General features: G+C 43.0%; 1 protein-coding gene across 1 annotated transcript in view; it reads left to right on the forward strand.

Annotated features, from left to right (window-relative positions):
- Positions 1-16485, forward strand: part of CLVS1 (clavesin 1) — a 156295-nt gene extending 139810 nt beyond the window's left edge. The window contains exon 6 of the mRNA XM_090040053.1: positions 15386-16485. Within this exon, the coding sequence (XP_089896179.1) occupies positions 15386-15473 (88 nt within the window). The 3' untranslated portion in view covers positions 15474-16485. The remainder of the gene's footprint in view (positions 1-15385) is intronic.
- The last annotated feature ends 4873 nt before the right edge of the window (positions 16486-21358 follow it).

The following is a 21358-nucleotide window of genomic DNA, read 5'->3' on the forward strand; positions in this document are numbered from 1 at the left end:
GTACAATGGGAGAATGGAGTCCTGGGATTTGCTCGAGAAGCATCTATGGATGCACGCCAGCGTTTTGGTCGCTTTACTAGCTGCAGCATCGCATTGCAGGCTCACGCTCATCTTGTGGTCAATCATGACCCCCAAGTCCCTTTCATCTGTAGTGCTAACCAGAGTAGCACTGCCGAGCCTATAAGCATGCCACATATTTTTCCTCCCAAGGTGGAGGACCTTGCATTTTTCAGTGTTAAACACCATCAGGCTCTCGTCCGCCCATTTCATGAGCCTGTCAAGATCTGCCTGGATCACCTGCCTGTCCTCAGGTGTGGATGCTTTACCCCAGAGTTTGGTGTCATTGGCGAACTTGGCCAGTCCACTTCTGACACCAATGTCTACATCATTAATGAAGATGTTAAAAAGTATAGGCCCTAGGACAGAGCCTTGAGGGACCCCACTGGTCTCAGTGCACCACAACGATTGATTTCCGTCAACCACCACCCCCTGGGTCCTACTGTGAAGCCAGTTCCCCAGCCAGTGGATTGTGGTGAGGTCAAGGACACAGTTAGCCACTTTTGCCAAGAGGTGATTATGGGATACCAAATCGAAGGCTCCACAAGGTGCTTGTAGATTTTGAGACAAGAATTGTTATATAAATGCAATGTATACTTATTTGTTTTAATACATCATTCAGTGACCACAGATGGCATCAAGGCCACATGGATGCTGTACATGCACAGAAAAGAAAAAGTAATCCTCACCCTGAAGTGCTTAGACTGTATTTGGATAGACAAATCAAAGGGTGGGGGAGAAAGTATTGTTTTCCCAGATAAATTGGGGATCTCAGGCACAGAGCTATTAAGTGAATTACTCTAGCAGTCTACTATTATTATTCTCTTTGCCCAAGATCTTGGGCTCTGTTGTTTTTGTTTCAGGATAAAACGTGATGTGGGTTCTGGAGTTTTACATCTGTGTTGCAGGGAAAGTAAATTGAATCCTTTTCAGTTACTTTTCAAGACCCTGTTGCCCATGGGCATTTACTGCAGTATGACTGCATTTATAAAATGGCCCCTTTTATCGTAAATTGTATGAACTTCTGTCCTACCCCATCCATTTGTGTATCTTCATCACACTCCAAAATGGAGGGAAAACTGTTCTTTGCTCCTGAAAGAAGCACACTTTTGAGACATGTATAGTGCTCACTATCTTCTCTCCCACCCCTGAGAGGTTGCAAAGCCTGATGGGGAAAAAAAAATGTTCCTCACACTTTATCAGTGAGAAGATTAATTGGCATGAGTTAAAAAGAAACATTTCCCTGCTTAGTATTTTCTGCCAAAGCAATGAATAATTGGAAGATGAACAGCCTTGAGGTGCTGGTGAAATGGGAAGGAATTAGAGGGAAATGAGCAGAGGGGAGGTGAGAAGTAAATTAATAGACTTGCACAATGCAATCTGATTGATTGGTTACACCATGCCAGTCTAAAAGGCTTGAAAACTCTCATTCCTGGAAAACACTAACCCAAACCACAGCCCCACTGTGTTAGAAATCTGCTTGTGTGGGCTCCAGCACATCAGGCTTTTAGCGAAAGAAAAGAAGGATAAAAAAGGGGAGGCAGTGAATTGGAAAAAGATAGCTTTCAAGGTGAGCATGTCATGATGTGCTGCCAGTCATTGTAACCTAGGAACAGAAGTGGGTTTGAGGGTTTTTAATGGAAAACCAAAAATCTTTTCAAGCATAGCCTTAAGTTCCTGTGAGTTTGCTCATCACTACTTTACTGCAGCTGTATTCAAATAGCACTCTGCTGAAGTAAATGTAGTAAAAGCAGCAGAAAATTAGAGTAAAAGAGTAATGAATCAGTCATGTGTTATATACTTTGTGACTGAAGGTTATGCACTCGCATTAAAATTACATGGGTACATAAAGCCATCTGTTCTCTAGATATTTATGTACATGCCCATACATAATACTGCCATTTGAAAAATATGGCTGACCTGCTAGAGAAACAGCAGGGTTTTGCTGGCTTTCCAGACTTCAGAATATTTTCACTGTGGAGTGAATCACCACAGTATTTTCCATAGAAGCTTTCAATAGTGAGAGCAAATCTGAGCGTTACTCGTGCTTCAGGAGTGTGAGGATTTGTTCCTCTTTCCACACTGGGATTTGCTGAGGCTAATTTGTGAGAAAGGCACATAGTAATTGATTGGCTAGTAAGTATAGCTAATCGATTCAGATACAGCTGTCAATCTCAAAAACACAAAAATGCTTAATGTTAGCCAGGAGAACAATAAAAAAAAAGATCAAACATCTTTCAAAGCCCAAATGGCCCACTGGGCTAGCAAAAGTAAAGCATATTGGTTTCTGTAGCCAAAAACAGTAGCAAAACTTGGAGTGGGCAAGCAGGACACCAGTCCTGGGTACCAAATTAGGAGGGCTTCCAGAATATCCCCCACCCCTGGAAAGCCTCTGTGCCCCAGCAGGAGAAGCAGCCCCATGGTCTTGCTCTTCCAGCAGCAGCAGCCCAGTGTAACAATACCACATGGCTGCTGTAGAAGTAACAGCTGGGGAAGACAGACCATACTACAGCAGCAGCAGTAGCAGGACCAAGGACTGTTTTGAGCCTCCAGCATAGATAACACTCCTCCATCCCCTGTGACCCCCCCAGTCTCAGAACCCCCTCTTCCAATGCTCAGCAGCACCTGCAACCAGTGTTCTGCAAGGTTTTCTAGGGAACAAACCCTGCTTGTTGTGGCTCTGTAGGAGTGTGGCTAGTATCACATTCACCCCCCTTGATTACCTAGACAGAATGACCAGGTATCCATTTGCAACAGTGGCAGTAGGGGTTTGGGGTTTATTTTTTGAGTAAGCAGCAAGTAATGCACACTTCTGGATCTGTAGTGAGATGCCTCAACCAGTCTTGGAACCAAAAGACTAGTTAGAGTGAAGTTAGTGGGACTACTCATATACCTACTATGAAATGCCTACATAAAGGTCAGCAGACTGGGACCTTACACAGAGGTGTAATGTTCATCATGTGGTGCACACCTATTGCCCCCTATAGAGTCAAAAATGCAGATAAGCCCCACTTCCAGCCTTCCTAAGCCCAAATCACTTTCACCTTCTGATTTGTTGGACAGTTTTATTCTACAGGGAAAAAAGCTACAAGCTCTGGGATTCAACTGAACTGCCCCATAGTTCCATGTGATGGAATAGTATTCAGAAATGTAAGGTTTGCAAGCAGCGGGTTTATTATGGATGAGCACACATGCAATGAAATGCAAACTGCAGCTGTCTCAGATGAAAAATATTAGTTCTCAATTTAGTCCACTCGGTTTAAAGAACTTTGGATTGGGTGTTTAGGAGCTTTCCTGAATCAGAGCCTTAGTTTGAGCATATTTCAGTGGGAGTGAAGGATGTTGCAGGCTGCTGGAGAGGAGCAAGCTGAACTGTCCACCACAATGAAATGTAATCTCTACTTGGTGTTTTGAAAGAGAATAAATGAGTAAAAGGCCTGTGTGAGTCAGCAGTGATCTGATCCAGATCTCTGGACCCAGTTTCTGCTTTGATCTGGTCAAAGTGGCTCCGAAGCTTCAGAGCTGCCTCAGAGGTCTGGCCATAGGGTATAATGGGGAATCAATGAAAGATCTATAATTTTATTTTTTGTCTGATTTGGATGCAGCTTGTAGGGATGTTAGCCTCTGAAGCATGAAGTCTACCAGGTTTCAAGAAGATCAGTGCAGGGGTTTGGGGGGAACTGTACCCCAAATTCTTGAAAGCAAAACTCATGTCACATCTGTCAGTTGCACAAGCACCCATGTCACGAGTTTTGTTTGTCAGCAGCTAGGGGTGCAGGGCCCCAGAACCCCCCTGCACCAATCTCCTCAACAACTGGTAGACTTTGTGGCCACAGCAGGGGCTAGCATCCCTGCAGCTTTCACCCTGCTGTGCCTTAACACACACAATGTCACCCATGTCACGAATTTTGCATGTCAGCAGCTTGAGGTGCAGTTCCCCCCAAACCTCTGAACCAGTCTTCTTCAAACTTGACAGGCTTTGTGGCCTCACCAGGGGCTACTACCCCTGCAGTTTTCACCCCCCTGTGGTGTAACATATACATGTGACACGAATTTTGCTTTCAAGAATTTGGGGTACAGTTCCCCCCAAACCCCTGCACTTATCTTCTTGAAACATGGAAGACTTCATGCTCTCAGAAGAGACTATAATCCCTGCAAATTTCATCCAAATCAGACAAAAAAATAACAAAGTTATTTCATAGATATTTCATTGTTTCCCCATTATACCCTACGGTCGGATCTCCAAAGCAGCTCTGAAGCTTTCCCAAAGTGCTTTGGAGGCTCCGAACTGCTTCAGAAAGCCTAAAGAAGCCAGCATTTTGATTTGGACATGCTGTTTCAGATGCCGAAGCATCCAAAGCTTCTCTGGATCCGAAGCTCTGTCTGAAGCCTCGCACAGCCCTAATGAGTAAATGTAGAGTCTGCATGTTTCCATTGTATCTCCTTTCTGGGGAAGGATAGGCAGCCAGATTTTCAAAACATGATATCACTTTAAGGCATATCTGTCTTCCCATAGGTAGGGAAATTATTGCATTTAGCTCTGTAACTAACCAAGTTATGAATGAAAATATTCATGCTGCCAATCAGGCTGTGGAATCCCCTATAGCACAGATTCAACTGTGGAATCCCCTATAGCCAGAGCAGGAGGAGTACAAGGCTTGTCACTGATGAATACACTGCAAGATACATCCCTTCCCTGTATTTTTCCTGAGGCCATTCTCTGCAATTAGAGAAGCAAGAGGATGTAAATAATAGTTCTTGTGGAAGATAGACACCAATGGTGAGGTAAGGGAAGGGTGTATGTATAGTTTAGCTGCTATTGAGAGAATACAAGAGAACTCTTTTGTTTTTATAAGTGCTACCTATATGGTACAGTGATGGGCACATTAGAAATGCAGATGTGGACAGGGAGCCAGTGATAGGAATCATCCATTTGCATTTGATTCTGTAGTGTATACCAGGTACTGAGACACTCACGTGTATGTCACTGCCTTCAGAAACAGGTATGGCACCCATGCAAGCCTGATGGGCCATCTAGCCTCTGGAAGACCACTGATTCCTTTTTGATTGTTTTCAGTATATAAGCACAGGTATGTCTGTGGGACTGGAAACTGTATCTGAATGTATTTACCAGTTAATCAATTACTCTAGGCCTTTCGCACTCAATGCTCTTCTACCTATCACACTGAAAAGCCCAAACAGCAGCAGAGTGCATTTCAAATGGCGGTGTGAATGGGTGTACAGAAGCATGTGATGGCAGGAAGCAGATCTAAGGAATGCTTGTCTTTACAACTTCCAGCTACTGCTGCTGCTACTTCTGTTGCTGCAGCTGTCTCATTCAGGAGGCAGGGGATCCTTCCTACTATCTCTCTACTCCCACAGATGCTACTTTATCCCAGTCCCATGGAAACAAATCAGTGGGAAGGCCTTCTGCCCCTATTTCTCCCAGCCACTCCTGCAATTTCATTCTTTTATCTCAGTGGTCTCCAACCTTTTTAGGGTGAAGATCACTTCTTGGCAACCACCTGCCCCACCCTCAGCCCCCACCCCCGTCAGCCCTGCTCCCCGCTCACCTCCCAGGCAAGCTGCCTGGGCTCTGACCCTACTCACCCAGCCCAGCCTGGGCAGCATGGGGCATGGCCCAGCCCAGCCACATGTGTCCTAGCACTCCCAATTGTGGAGCCTCTGAAAGACTGAGATTGATGGTCAGAGGTTCCATGTTTGACCGGTAGATCAAGATTGACTGGTTGGTAGAACCACTGTTCTACCCCTAAATTTTTCTTTGTAAAAATGGTTTCTCATTATTAAAGCATATTCACTGGCTCCCAAGCTAGCTGCAAGAATGTGTCAGGTTCAGTGACAAGAGTTTCTTGAGAGAGAGTGCAATGGCTGGTCAGAGACAGAGAGTTACATACACCTGCCCCCCAAGAACAGCCAATAATTTGCTGATGAAGGTACTCCATGCTCTGCCTGATTTTTGCTCAGGTCTTCTACATCCCAGAAGATAGCACTAACCATCAGGATGTTGGTTGCCCTGCCCAGGCTGTTGGCTGCCCACTCCACCTCTCCTGTGGAAACAGTTCAAGTTTATGGGACATGAACTTGGCTATCCCATATTCCTGAAGAGAGCCACCAGATCATTTTCTGGGAAGAGCTTCTCTGTCCACTGAAAATAATGAAAGGCCTTAGGGTTTGTTCTAGTGTGGAACAGGAAGAACTTCTGAAATTACAAAAATACTTGAGACAGAAAGATTGTTTTCCACCATACTGTCTCCTACCACCCACTGTTTCCATGCATAATATGGCCTGCATAATCCTTGCATAGTAAAAGCATGATGCTGCCAAAGTGCAAGCAAATTCTGTATGTAACTTCCATTTAGTCCCGTTCTTTAAAGAAGAGATGCACAACCTGTCACAGAGCCACACATGGCTCCTAGACTGCAAAACCTGCCTCATCCTGATCTTTTTATGGTATAAATTGTGTCTTGTCTGCTCACCTGATGATTATGGACAGATTCAGAGAGACACTGCAAGGTTACATGTTAGACTCCAGCAACACAGGCTTGCTAGAGCCTTTGAACCTTCATTGATTATAGGTGAGGAAAACTGACTCAGTACAGGAAAAGTTTCAAGGCATTGTTAAGTGGAATATTGCTAATTCTGTAGCACTAGAATAAATACCTTTAACACTATTCTAGAGAAGAATATATCCATTAGATTTAGAACTGACTTCTTCAAAATCCTAGACAATGTATTAATTTACCGCATTAACTGACCCTAAATGGAAACTAAGCTAATATCTGTTTTAGAACAGTTGATTTTAAGAAAGCAGTGTATTATTTTGCTCTGAATACCCTTGTGCTTTTATAGATTTTTGAATTCAGCAATAATGTCAGGTAATTTCATCAGGAACATGATTCATATGTTCTAAATCCAATTGATGTTTGGATGGTGTTAAAGTGGGGTGAGTCACCAGCACTACCTGAAATGGATGTTGGATTATTCAGCCCTACCAACTGTGGGTTTGGAACTTAATGTTCAGTTTCCACAAAAGGTTCATGAATCTCAATGAGGTTATCAATGGAGGCAGGGAAGTTCGGTAAACGTGGTTCTGACAATCATTCAGGATTCCTTTCTTTCCCCAGAACAATGCAAAGCGGATATGGATCTGCCTAGTAAAGTCAACAGCAAAATGTCCATTCTCTTCAGTGGAAACAGATAAAATTCAGTGTTTCAGTCCTCTAACCCTCCCTTGACACTACAGCAGGCATGTATGCTGGCACAGAGCTAAGGTTTTCAGTTTAGGCAGTTAATTGTGACCTGGTGCATGCAAAATACTGAGCACACTACTTTAGCAAGACTGGAATGACACCTATCATAAAGCCTAGCAATAAATACTTTGGAACAGAATCAGGAGTCTAACATTATAAAAACCTTAATCTGTCTGTCTGGCTGTCCATAACGCTTTATTAGCACTGTGATTGCCTGGCTGAAACAACCAATCAGAGTGCAAATACAGCATTGGGGCAAAAGGTGGTGGCACGGCGGAGCACCACCATGATGGTGAGAACACAGGGGATGGAGGGGGAGGCAAGGCCAGCACAGCTGGCCTGGCTCCCCAGCCCTGCTCCCTGGTATCAATGGCAACAGTGGAGTGGAAGGGGGGGGCAAGGCCACTGGAGCTGGCCTCACTCCTCCCCCCTTGCTCCTTGGAGATGAAGGCGGTGGGACAGGGGCGAGCAGGGTCAGGATGCCATGGGGGGGGCAATGCCACTGGCACTGGCTTTGGCCTTCCTTCCCCCCTTCTGTCGTTGCTGCCTGCAGGGCCAGCATGGGTGGGAAGGAGCGGGGGGTACCGTGGCAGTGGGGCAAGTGAACAAAGAGTGAGCCTGGGCCAACTCAATGGCGGTGGGGGGAGGGGAGGTGTGGGCCTGGGCCTGACACACGTGGGGGGAGGAGCAAGCCTGAGGGGGGGGAGGAGCCGGCCCACCGTGGCACTGCGGCATGGAGCAATGGGCCAGGCCCATCACAGCAGCAGTGAGGGAAGGGGAGGAGCTGGCCTCCTCCCCCCTTTGGGCACAGACCCACTCCTCCCCCATGTCAGCCCTGAATGCACTCCTCCTATCCCCCCCGACTGCCACGCTGGCTCAGGCTCACTGCCCCCCACCCCCACCATGGCAGGCTGGCTTCTCCCCATCCTCAGGCCAAGGCCTCCCCCACACCTCCCGCATTAGGCCCAGGCCCACTCCTCCCCTTCTCCTGCTGCTGCGGTGGGGAAAGGGGGAGCGGGCCTGGACCCCAAGCGGTAGGAGGGAAGTGGGGAGCGGGCTTGGATGGGGGTGGGGGGGGACACGGGGTTTCGTCCCTGCATCTCCAGCCAGGCTTGCACCACCTTGCCCCTCCCTTCCCCCCCCCAGTCAGTCAGCCCTCACTGGTCCAGCTAGTGAGCAGAGGGGCAGGGATAGCCCAGGGTTGGAAAGTATGCTGGGAGACTGTGATTTAACTTGAACCAGGAAGGGATCTGGGACAGAAGTTTCATAAACCAGTTTAACCCAAATTAGTTAAGTCTGATACTACATTCAACCACGTTTATCTTAAACTGGTTTCAGCCATTTTGAAACTGATTTATGTGTACTGAGCTTCTGTTACAGGTCTAAACCAGTTTCTGATCACTTAAACCAGTTTATATGTAACTTCTGTCCCTAGCCACTATCACAGTTAGGATTCTTGATGCTGGTCTCATTAGGGAGACTAAGGATTTAAGGGGCATGGAAAAGGAACTGCTCTCCTGATAGAGTGGACTCACAGTAGGTAGAGTGACACTTACATTATCACTGCCCCTTTTGCCCTGGATAAACAGAGGTCTTCATTGCCACATTCACAAGAAGTAAATTTACTAGAGAACAACTGCATGCATAGGAAATCTGTTATTTTAACTGAAGTTGATCAAAATGCTCACTAGGAAACATCCACACAATGGCTGAGAACTTGCATAAGTTCTCTTCTTTAACAGAGAAAGCACACTTGGGAAAGGGAAAGCATAAATACATAAGGGTTGTTGGTTGTGGCCATGTTGGTCTAAGGACATAGGCAGACAAGGTTTTTTGGGTAGATGTGATATTTTTTATTAGACCAACTAAATAGTTGGAAAAACTGTTTTTTGCAAACTTTTGTTTGTGCTGGAAAGCTTGCAAAGAACAATTTTTCTAACCATTTAGTTGGTCTAATAAAAGATATCACATCTACCCAAAGAACCCTGTCTGCCTAAATGCATAAGAGAAGTTTGTCCATCTGTCATTGTGATACTGGTTCCATGAACTATTCATCCCTCAACTGCAATTATCACCTCAATTTCAGCTAGTTCATCCCCCACTACTTCTGAGTGTATTTGTATTATTTACCTGTGTTCTGTCCATGGATCCTATACATTTTAAAATATTCAAGCTGTTTTGCAGTATCTGTGATATGACACCCATACATAATTAACAGATAGGCTATCTGACTACTCTGAGTAAATCAATGAAGTGAAAACATAGCTGCTGACAAGACTTAAAGCCAGATCCTTAGCTAGCATAAAATAGTGCAGCTCCATTGAATTCAATTCAGTTGTAGGTCTGTCCCTAGGAATGTTGCCTTCTGTTACAATTCACCTTTTGTTGAAATAAAAAATCCCATTCATACATAGTTAAAATGGCAACTACATAAGTCTTATAAACTGGGCCACAGAATCCACAGTCAGAAATGATGCAAACCATGGTATGAGTTTCCTTGCATTTAATTTTACTCTGGTAGAGCTACTTTAATATTTCTCTGCCAATCTGTAAAGGAGTCTAAAAAGATTTACTTTGCATGCATTTGGACTAAAAGATGAAAGCAAGAACAGTCATCATATGACTGCAATTTACACTTTCTTCTGACTTTTTGGAACACCAGTTAGACAAAAGTAGACATGAATATAGAACAGGTGTAAGCAGGTGAAGGGAATCTAAATTCACCTCTAGCTCCTGACTCTTGCAGCACTTCTGACTTTGTCACTAGCTAAATACATAAACACTGAACATGCATGCATATGAACTATACTTGTGCTTTTCACTAAGTAGGACATTCTTAAATATGATAATATCTAAACTGTTCTTGAATTTAATGAAGTTATCTTATAAATCATCCACCAAAAAAGCAAAATTTCAAACTGCCCACTTAATATTGAAAATCAAGATGGCTAAAATTGGCTTTCACATGTATGGCTCTTAGGCTTTAGGAGCTGTAAGTTACTTAAGCCCTTCAAAATATTTAGGCACCTGACATAATCAGGTATCTAAACATTTTTTTCAGTGAAGAAATCAATAATATTTAGATGCCAAAAGACCTTTGAGAATTTGTGTCCCACTTAATTCAGAGGCTATTATGATCCAGTTGCAATGTAGGTTTTGGTCTAGACCAGCCGTGAGGAAGATACTAATTCACTTTCCCGTTTGTTAGCACTTTTAAGAACCAAAATTACCTTAGAGGCCTGGACTTAATATTACATTTGGCATACAAAATCCTTAAACTTTCAATCAATTTGTGTACAACTGAAACATCAGGGATTGTGTTCATTCATTAGTTATATGAAAACAACTTTGCAGCAGAGCCAAGGAAGCAAGTTTCACACTTTTCAAGTAGGCTTTCATTTTAGTTGAATTGGCTTTCACAGCCACACAGTATTATCATATGTGACAGGCAGAAGAATCTTATACCCAGGCTTATAGTAGACGATGGCAACTCACTGTAATGAGGCAGTAACAGAATATATTTAAAGTATAGTACAGAATATATTTAAAGTATATTTAAAACACCAATAAATTCCACCAATTAATATTATATAACCAAAAGGGCAAACACCTTTTTCCTGGCCCCAGTGCCAAAGCTCGTACATTATGAACCAGATTCTCAATGGTATAAAATAACAACATTCATTTCTGAGGAAAATACAGACCACAGATACCTACCAGAACCCATATCCATGAGAAATGTACTTTTTAATTTCACTGAGAATTCACAATCAACAGCTATTTCATTGTTTCTTTTCTAACTCTTTCCTCTTTTAAACAAAAATAAAAATGAAGACAAAAAAAAGCAATGCCCAAACACCTGCAAACAGAAGTCGGTGTTTGGAAAGGGAAAATCTGGACATGAGGGCAGGTTTTTGTTGTTGTGATTGTTGCTATCGAGATCAGGAGAGCCACGCTGATTGTTTAAATCAGTACCCTGTCTTTTGGACTAAACTGGATTCAAGTATTAGATAGCCCAGGAGAAAGGGCTGAAATGTTTATTTTAGGAGAGATGCCAAGCTGATTCTAATGAACACAAAAGGGAAAAATGGAGAGATAATTGTTGTCAGAGCTTTGGACAGCAGGTCATACTGAGGTTCAATTCCTTTCTATATCGTTCAGATAGGCTGGGCATTGTAATTGTTTCAAGACAGTGGCCTGGTATTTGTGCACTGCAGTGTATTTTGTGGATTTGCATATTATGACTTGTAGCCTGTCTATACACATTCAGACTATTTTAATTCCATCTGAAGGTGGGCAGGGAAGGGGTGAAGGACTAGCTAATGAGTGCAAGATTATATATGCATTAGGACTGTGCTAAATTTTGCCAGGTGTTTCATTTCAAAGCTGTTTCAATACATTTTGAGCTCAAAACAGCAAAACTGAAATGAAACAAAAGGCTTTGAGACAACTTTGAAACGAAACGAGGGCACTCAAAAATTTTTGAGTTTCAAAATGTTTCAAGTTTTGAAGCCAGGCTTACTTGGCTTCAGTGCTGGTTCCAGGCGGCAGCCTCCTGTCATCTGGCGCACAGATCTGGGGGCCCACACCCCCAGGAGGGCTGCAGGGCTGTGCCGGACTCCTTCCGGGGGTGCGGGCCCCCAGATATGCATGCTGTATGACAGAAGGCTGCCATTGCCGCCAGGAACCAGCAGCAGCACAATCTTCCCCAGCGCTGGGTGCAGGCTGTACCTAGCACCAGTCCCAGGCGGCAGCAGCAGCCTCCTCTCATCTGGCATGCAGATCCAGAGGTATGCACCCCTGGAAGGAGTCTGGCATAGCCCTACAGCCCTCCTGGGGGTGCAGGCCCCCAGAGCTGCATGTGGGATGAGAGGAGACTGCCACTGCTGGCAAGTGTCACGAGTTTTGCTTTGAACAGTTTGAGGTGCAGTTTCCCAGAAACCTCTTTACTTATCTCCTTGAAAGTTCGCAGGCTTCATGCCTTCAGAAGGGACTACCATCCCTGCATTTTTCAGCTGAATCAGGCAAGAAATGACAATGTTTTAGGCATTTTCATGATTCCCCATTATAGCCTATGGGTGAAACGTTGATACATGTCGAAATAGTTTTGACAAAGTGAAACGGAACAGTGTTTTGAAATGAAACAAAATGAAACACTGTCCCTTTGAAATGGCGAAATGGAAGTTGAAACAAAATGGTGCTGTTTTGCACAGCCCTAATATGGATAAGTATGAGTTACAACTCTCCTTCCAGAATGTAGCTGGAGTACTTGCACTGTCTTGAGGATTGATCTGACCTTCCAGTAGATTGAGGAATTTCATTATTACTATCCTGTTATAATTTTCCCTGTACTTATACCAGGTAGCTGAGCTTTTCATGCATTTGTTTCATCATCCAAGGCAAGAATGAGCAATCTGTATCCAAAGCGCCTTTGCTTCTGTGATAAAGAGGGCAGGCCCATGTGAAAGAAGGCAAGGTGATGAGATTGGGAAAGATGCAAAGGGGTGCTTAGGCCTATAACTGCTACAGAATTAGTACTCAAATAGGGAGAAAGAATGAGATATGAACAGAGATGCCCAGTGGTAGCCAGTTGTTGGTAATTGACATATTTTAAAATTATACTTAGAACAGGATCTACCTGTGATATGTCAACAAAATTTATTTATTTTTAATTGCAACCACTAAAGGCATAAACCTCGCTCTTCAGAGGAAGGCACTGATGGAGAGACTATCTTTCCCCTTAGTTTCTCTTCCTTCAATTAAAGTATATTAGAGTAGGGGGATTGGAATATTTATAAAAACACAAGCAGTCCTCAGACTTATGACACAGCTGGTTCCTGAAAACCACGTTGTAAGTCAAAAGGTTGTAACTTGGAACCAATTTTCCGGTAGGAAACAATGTTATAAATGGGGGATTGGTTCCTGAACCAAACCCTGATACCCTGTTTTCACCAAAAATAACCCAGAATTTTGTACTCAATCAATTATAGATGAGTAATATAGCTACATCAATCTATTTATATTGTAAATAGCAATCATATTGATTTGGAGGGACTTCTTTGGGGTGACTTGGTTGGACTTTTTGAAGGGTTCTTGGCTGGAGTCTTCTCAGGAGTCTTGGCTGCATGTCTTTCTGGAGACTTGTCTGTTTTCTTAAAGAAAGTGTCCAGAGAAGTATGGACAGATGTCCTCCAGGGAGATGGATGATACAGTAAACTTGTTTGCTGGCATGGCGTGGCATCGGATCAAGTATTGTAAAGTTCAAACTGACATCAGAAAGTTGAAACAGGGTTTCAGTTCATAAACGTAACTCAAAATGCTGTAAGTTGAGGACTGCCTGTGCATAGAAAAAAAATGGAAGGTTGTGTGTGTTCTTATTCAAATATGTCTTGCATCAATTTCTGAACTCAAAAATCAAATGTTTGGCCATTTCTATAATAAGGTGATCTGATATAGATTTCCTACATCAAATCAAGGTGAATTGTGTACAGTGGAAATATATTTCTTTTGCAAAACTTAACAAATAGCTTCACAGTAAGGATCTGGTTTCTATAAATTAGTAAATCTGGAATGTAACTGGGGTTTGTTGTTTATGGTCCTTGTATTTGTTTTTTGTGCAAGTTTAGAACTTAGAGATAGAGAGTTAGAAACCTGAGGAACTGAGTAACGTATTCACAGTCATGGTATTCAACCCTGATTAAGATGCATCTGCTGTTGGTAGTAGTCTATTATACACTGAAGGAACTATTCTAATGAATAAATAAATGGTATTTTGTCCTGTGAGACAGCTAGTGTTCAAACAAGTTATCGCAACTACAAGACCAGGTCCTAGAAATATGAAGTGCAGTGTAATGAACTGGCAATAATCCTGGGTAACGTTATTAAGGATCACATTACTGATTAGCATGTAAATACCTTGGATTTATGATGCAGAAATCTAGAACTCTTGGTTCCAAATTATACCTTTTATTAGACCAACTGAGAAACTGCAACCAAAAAAAAATCTTTTTCTGCAGGCTTTTAGGCTCATATGCCCTTCATCAGGCTCAGGGAAAGTTCAAGATGGTAAAAAGTCTCCATATGTAGGAAATAAACTTTATTTTTGCACAGATGAAGCAGAAGCTAAAAAACTGTCTCTCTGGGTCCACAGGAGTTTCTTTGTGAGCTTGCTCTTTGTTGTGTAGATCAAGCAGGATTTCTTCCATATGGGGACTTTTTACCATCTTGAACTTCCCCTGAGCCTCATGAAGTGTACGTATGAGCCCAAAAGCTTGCAGAAAAAGATTTATTATTATTATTATTTTTTGCAATTTCTCAATTGGTCTAATCATTTTGGAACCAAGAGTTCTAGATTTTTGCATTTCTTTTTGTCTCAGAACAACATGGCTACTACCTATATCCCTAATAAGGTGAATGCACATCAGAAAGCGTGCTAGTTTAGCTGGTACCTTACTGTTTGTATTACTGGTGAGATCAAGGATTTATTGGGTTTGGAACATGAGCTAGCCTTCTGATCTAAACTGGCACAAACTGGGAGTCAGGAACTGCAGAATTCTTATTTTGTTTCTGATTCCCTGTGTGACTTTGGACAAGACACAGCAGCTCCCTCCTACCAGGATTATCTTACTTACCAAACTCAAGGTGCTTTGTGAAAATGAGTTCAGTCTCAGAACTGTATGCATCCATGCACACCAGTAACTTACCTAACATGAGTAGGTCCATGCAGTGTTATAGAGTCCAGGTCTTATGGCCTTGTCCAAAAAGACACTAAGCATCTACATCCTTACCTCAGGTGAAGATCTTTAGCTTGGATATACAGCATGTTTATGTAAGTGTTAAATATTTAAAATATGGAACAATTTAAATCTTTTAAGAAACCAGTTGTATTTCTATAACATATGTTTTCAAATTTTTTATTTGAAATGATTTTTAGTTAAAAAACAAATACCTATGCATTGTTTTGAACATAATAAAAATGTAGACATGACAGGATTATGATAAAACAAGGGTATTATATTAATATCTCTAACCTATTATTTGTGCACTTTTGTTTTTAGATCTCAGTCGGTGGTGGAAGCTGGCACATTGAAACACGAGGATCAAGGTGAAAATGAAAACACCCAACCGCTATTGGCTCTGGATTGAGACCTAATCACTAACACAAACGTTGCCAGACTTCAGCAGTACCAGAAACCTACAAAGCACACAATATGCTTTACACATGTGTGCGTGCACACGGGCACATGCGCATGCGTGCACGCGCACACACACACACACACACAGACACAAACACACACACGTACGTTCTGCTTGAAAACAGGTCCTCCATTTTTTCAGACCAAGTAAAGATTGTCACCAGCCATCTGTCTGAGCGGCCAAAGCTGAACAAAGACTGAACATTTTCTTTTGGCACAGGACGCTAACTAAGAAAACAAGGAGTCTGATTGTAAACGAAGAGTTCTCTTTTTCTTTTTTATCTTTCCTTTGATTTATGGCATAAAAAAAAAGACTGATAAGTGAGGGACTAAATTCTTTGTTTGAACAGAAAAGGATGTGCCAGTGGAGGTTCCTCTGAATCATTATGCCAAGATGCTCTTCAGTTTTAGTAAAACAAAGTTTAGATTAAGTGCATTTTAAAGCAAAGTATCTTGAAGTTAAAACTGTGCAGCAAAACTATCAGGTTTAATGTAGTTTGTCATCCTGAGGTAACTGCATCTTTAATACCCTAAAATTTGTCTGAGGTTTTTTTCCTTAAACAAATCATCACCAGCATAATGTCATTCAACACAACACTACGACATCTCATCATCCTGGCTGCTTGCAGGGTTCACTTATTTCAGTACCCTCCAAAAATTATTCTTAACTTTTGAAGCCCTTATAAAACTGTCAGCTATATGTAATGAGCTGTGTGGGCAGCAGACACACACAATTTGAAAGGCAATTATTTAATTTTAACGATGTGTTTTTCCACAGGCAATGCTACAGCCTGTTAGTTGCGTGCGCGTGGGGAGGTAACTCATTGGAAACAGTCACCGGTGATTAATGGTTCAATCCAGATTGTTTCATTTAGGTCACTACAGCAAATGAAAGCTCTGAAGAGCGATTTAACCCTCTTTCCTCCTGCAATCAGTTAAGGATGCAGTCAGAGGGGGTGTGCTGACTACAGATGTGGGCTGTGGTTAAAATGGAAAACTGAAATGCCAAAGATCAGTTTGTTATTTCTCTATTTGCTCTACTTGCAAAAGGAATCTCATCGCTGCATTCAAATGGAAATAGTTACAATAAAAAGAAAAAAAAAACCACTTAACACTTGTGTAGTGACTTTATTTCCTTAGAGAGTTTTTTTTACAATTTTTTATAGTGCTTTTTACCTTCCAATCAGTCACCCCTTGCTGACATTTGTTAAAACAAGTGGTTCATGTGCACATGTCAAAGATAGTAGTGTAAACGATATATATAATATGAGATGACAGTGTGAAGCATAACATGGTTTTTGGTATTCCTTGGGAAAGGCCACCCTGAATGCATAAACTGAAGTGATGATATAGTTTATAATTGAGCACAGTCAGACTATAGTGAATGACAAAACAATGGGTTACCTCTAGCCATCGTAATACATTACACACCTGGCAAGAATACATGTCTACCAGATATATTATCAAAATCTGTAATTATATTACAGAATAATTGCTGAACTAATGTAATTCCTTTATGTGTTTTTTTCCATCAGCAGTCTGCCATCAACTGGGGCTTGCTCTGTAAGATAGCAAGTGATCCTCCTAGGCATAGAGCACTCTTTGCAAGGTGATACTGTAGGAATGTGTAGGAACAAATACCATACATTAATATACATTGCATAATTGAGCTCTCCTATTTTGGGGTTTCCATCCTCCCCTTAGCCCCCCTCCCCGATTAAATTCTAAGTAATGTAACACAGCTTAGCTCCAGTGACTTCAACAGGGTTATGGCATTTATACTACCTAAAGATCTATCACACGTAATTTGGCTCATACACAGGATGTGGTGGTCACTCTGGATTCTCTTTGCCTGGATATACAATAGCTATAAACAGGAAAAAAATCCAGCTTCTACTAACAGGACTTCTACTATGGTTTAAACATTAGACAACACTGCCCTTCTCTGGCACACTCCCTCTAAAGCTGAAGAACAAGACTCAATCTCTTAGGCTAAGTACAGACAGTCAAAGAGCCAGAGGCAGAATTGATTCAGTCTTCACAGGTTTCTCTAAACTGCACAGATTTATCAGATAACAAACTGAACTGACATTCTGTTTGCAGTTGGGAAAGGCAGACAGAGGCCTGCACGGACCCAGACCAGAAGGCAGGGGGTGCTAGGGCGTGCCTCCCAGCTTACCCCCATGGAGGAAAGAGCCTCCCTCCTGGTGCTGGGTCCCCACACCTGCCCTGCCTGAGCCAGGCATTTGGGATACCTCCAGCCCTGGTCTGCCCAGCTGTGGGGGGTGCGGGGAGAGTAATTCTACCCTGCGGGGCAAGGCTGGCGTGAGTCCTTGATGCACAGGGGAGAGGGGGAAAGGCACCCCCCTCCTGGGGCTGGCCCCCAGCCCAGCATCTTACCACATTGGGGGAGCCCCACGCTGGTGATGCCCTGACCTGTGCTGGGGGTGTGATTGCCTCCACACGTCTGAGCCAGTGTGAACCCCTGATGAGCGGTGGGAGGGGGAAACAAAGCCCCCCTCCACAGGTCTCAGGCCCCGAGCTGGGGTCTCCCCAGCTGGAGGGGCTGGGCCTCAGGAAGGTTTCTTACCCCCACCCCGCCTGGCCAGGTTGGCTCCATAGAAAGAAGGATTGGGCCCCACCACCCGGCACAAGCCACTGGCCCTTCTGGCATGTTTTGCTGTCTGCTGCTGGTCCGGGGCTCCATCGGGATATGCCAAGCAGCCCAGGGTCCTGCCACTGAGCAGTGGGGCCCAATCCTTCCTTCTATGGAGTTTGCTCATCCCCACTGCCCTGTGTAAGACTCCCGGGTTACCTGGTGCATCCTGATGGAGCCCAGCACAAGCAGCAGCTAGCAAGACCCAAACAAAGCTTGTGCTGGACAGTGAGGCCCGAGCCTCCTTTCTATCAAGCTGGCCCACATGGACAGGAAGGAGAAACTCCGTGGGGCCCAGCCCATCCCAGCTGGGAAGACCCCAGCTGGGGGTGCTGAGATGCAGATGGGGGGGCTTTGTTCCTCCCTCCCCACTGTGCATTAGTGACTCACGGCAGCCTGGCTACAGAGGGGGCAGGAATCACCCCTGCAGCTGGGCAGACCAGGGCAAACCCCCTGGGGTTTACTTCAGGTGAACAGACACCAGATTTTGGGGCCAGCTGAGAGGGGGACTCCTTTCCTCCTTCCCACAGCAGGTCAGTTACTTCAGTCAGCCTGCCCTGGGAGGAGGAGGTAACTCTCACAGACCATGGCTCAGGGGCAGGGCTGGGGGCTCTGTTCCCCTGCTTTCCACCCCACCCTATCCCACTACCCTGTGGGGCTGACAGGCGCAGTCAGGACCAGGATGGGGAGCAGAGGCATTGCTGCCTCAGCTCTGTGACAGCCATGGGGTGGGTCTGGCCCCAGCTCACCCGGAGCAGACAGCACAGGCAAGGTTAGCCCACCTGCCCTGCAAGAGGGGCTAGTGAAGGGCCCCAATGCATCCTGGGATGCTGGGGGACTGGGACAACTTGAGTTGGGAGGGGAGGGATCTGGGACAGAAATTCCTCAGATCAGATAACCTAAATCAGTTAAGTCTGATCCTACATTGATCCAGGTTTATTTTAAACCACGTTTGGCCATTTTGAAACAGGTTTATATGCACTGAACTTGTGTTCTGTGACAGGTTTAAACTGTAACAAACTGTTTGAGAGAGCAGATTTAGGTTAGATATCAGGAAAAACTTCTTCATGGTAAGGGTTGCCAGAATCTGGAATGGGCTCCCAGGGGAGGTGGTGCTCTCCCCTACCTTGGGGGTCTTGAAGAGGAGACTGGACAAGCACCTGGCTGGGGTCATCTGACCTCAGTACTCTTTCCTGCCCAGAGCAGGGGTTTGGACTCGATCTGCGAGATCCCTTCTGACCCTAATATCTATGAATCTATGGTTTTCAATCACTTATACTGGTTTATGTGTAACTTCTGTCCCTAGCCTTATGGAAGATATCTGTTACTGCAAAAAAAAGAAAAGCATTTTTATTTGATTCTTTCATTTATTCGTTTCAGGTCTGTAGACTTTTCCAGTTCATAAAGGCTCCGAATTAGGCTGAAGTATCTGTTTACAATCCAGAAAGCCTGAAAACGGTGCAGCATTTATTCACAGTACAATTTTTACTCGTTCCTGCACATGCCTTTTATGTATGAAGCTATTCCAATAGCTCCATCAAACAGAAGCCCATAAAGCATGGAATGGAGTTAGGGTTGAAGGAGTACTTTAGGTTTTAGATGCATGCTATGCTTCCATATACTATTTAATGAGCAGCAATACCCCTGTGTGTCCATGTTCTGGCTAGATGGCTTTAATCAATTTGTTAATCATAATCTCAAAAGATAAGGTTTCATCTTCCAGAGGAAATTAAGAGAAATACTATATGAACATAATGGAACGCTCCGAGCTCAAACAAAAAAAGAGAAAAAAATGGCAAGGGCTTTCTCAAATTAAAATTAAGAAAACTGTTATGTCTTCACTGGAACATAGGTATTAATTCTTAGCTCTGGAAACTGCAATGTAATTTAAAGTCAATTAAAAATATTCTTTGAAGGAAACATATTTGCTTCCGAGATAAACACTTCTGGATGCCTCCTTTATAAATTATTTTCACCATTTTTTTCTCCTTTTACTATATTATGAAATATAGCATTCAAATACAGTCAGATAGACTGGTTTCTATTGAATGAGTACCTCATATCTAAACTGTTTTATATATAATTCTATCAAATCCTTTCAAAGAAGCATTTTTAAGTTTCGAAATGTGAAACAAACATAATTATATTAAATTCCACTGATGACTGGCCTGAGTACTATGAACACCTTATAGATATGGGTTATACTGCTCTGTCTTCTTTTTGTCTTCTCTTATTTAGAGAACATAGCAAAGCTTTTTTGGACCATAACTATCCAGGACTGAATCTTCATCAGAACATGATAATCAGATTTTTCTAATGCAAAAGGAAATAGTACATACCTCCAAAAATTGTTATGCAATCATGTCACAAATCATTGTACATTATGTTTTATGGCATGACAAGATCTAACTATTTAATAAAACAGAAAGTTTGAAAGGCTCTTAATTTATGGAAATACACAGTTATTTTATCAATGTTGCTATTTTAAGCTATTGTATAGCATATGAAATAGAGATGTGTGGTTCTTAGATACCATAATGTAAGATACCTTAGTAACATAACACATTCATAAGTTTAGCATATTAACAACACTTTCCAAGCCAAGAACGGAAGAGGATAAGTTGCCTATGTTTCTGCACATCATCTTGTACTGCCTTATGATAATCCCTAGTGCTCCCTTGCCTTGCTATTCTAAATACCTTGCATCAGTTTCAACAGTTTACTGGTACTTGCAGATGACTGGACAGAAAATCCTGATGAAATTCATTAAATAAATTCTTCATCTTGATCCTCCTCTTCCACTTTACCTTTTCAGTACTCCTAGATATTAATGACAGGTGTTCCCCTGTATGGCAGTGCAAAGAAAAATAGTAAATTCTCTACCACGACACCTCACTGGATTCATTTGGGAAATAAGGCCTTTTCACCTCATAATAAACAGAACAAATACAGAGTACACTGAAAATTAAGTTAATAAATTTTTTAAACAATTGCACCTTTTTTTGGTCTTTTCATTCCCACTGAATATGGTGCCTCCAGAGCAGGATCAGAGATCTATATTACAGCATGGTCTTCTGCTTCTACTTCAGGGAACGTTATTTCCATTCTATCTGGGTTCTTATTTGGAAGAAAGGCCAGTCAGGTCAACCTCAAAGAGTCCCTGGAAGGAGCTGCATCCT

Source organism: Crocodylus siamensis, chromosome 3 (genome assembly GCF_052110815.1).
Source record: "Crocodylus siamensis isolate JL-2025a chromosome 3, ASM5211081v1, whole genome shotgun sequence".
Lineage (NCBI taxonomy): Eukaryota > Metazoa > Chordata > Crocodylia > Crocodylidae > Crocodylus > Crocodylus siamensis.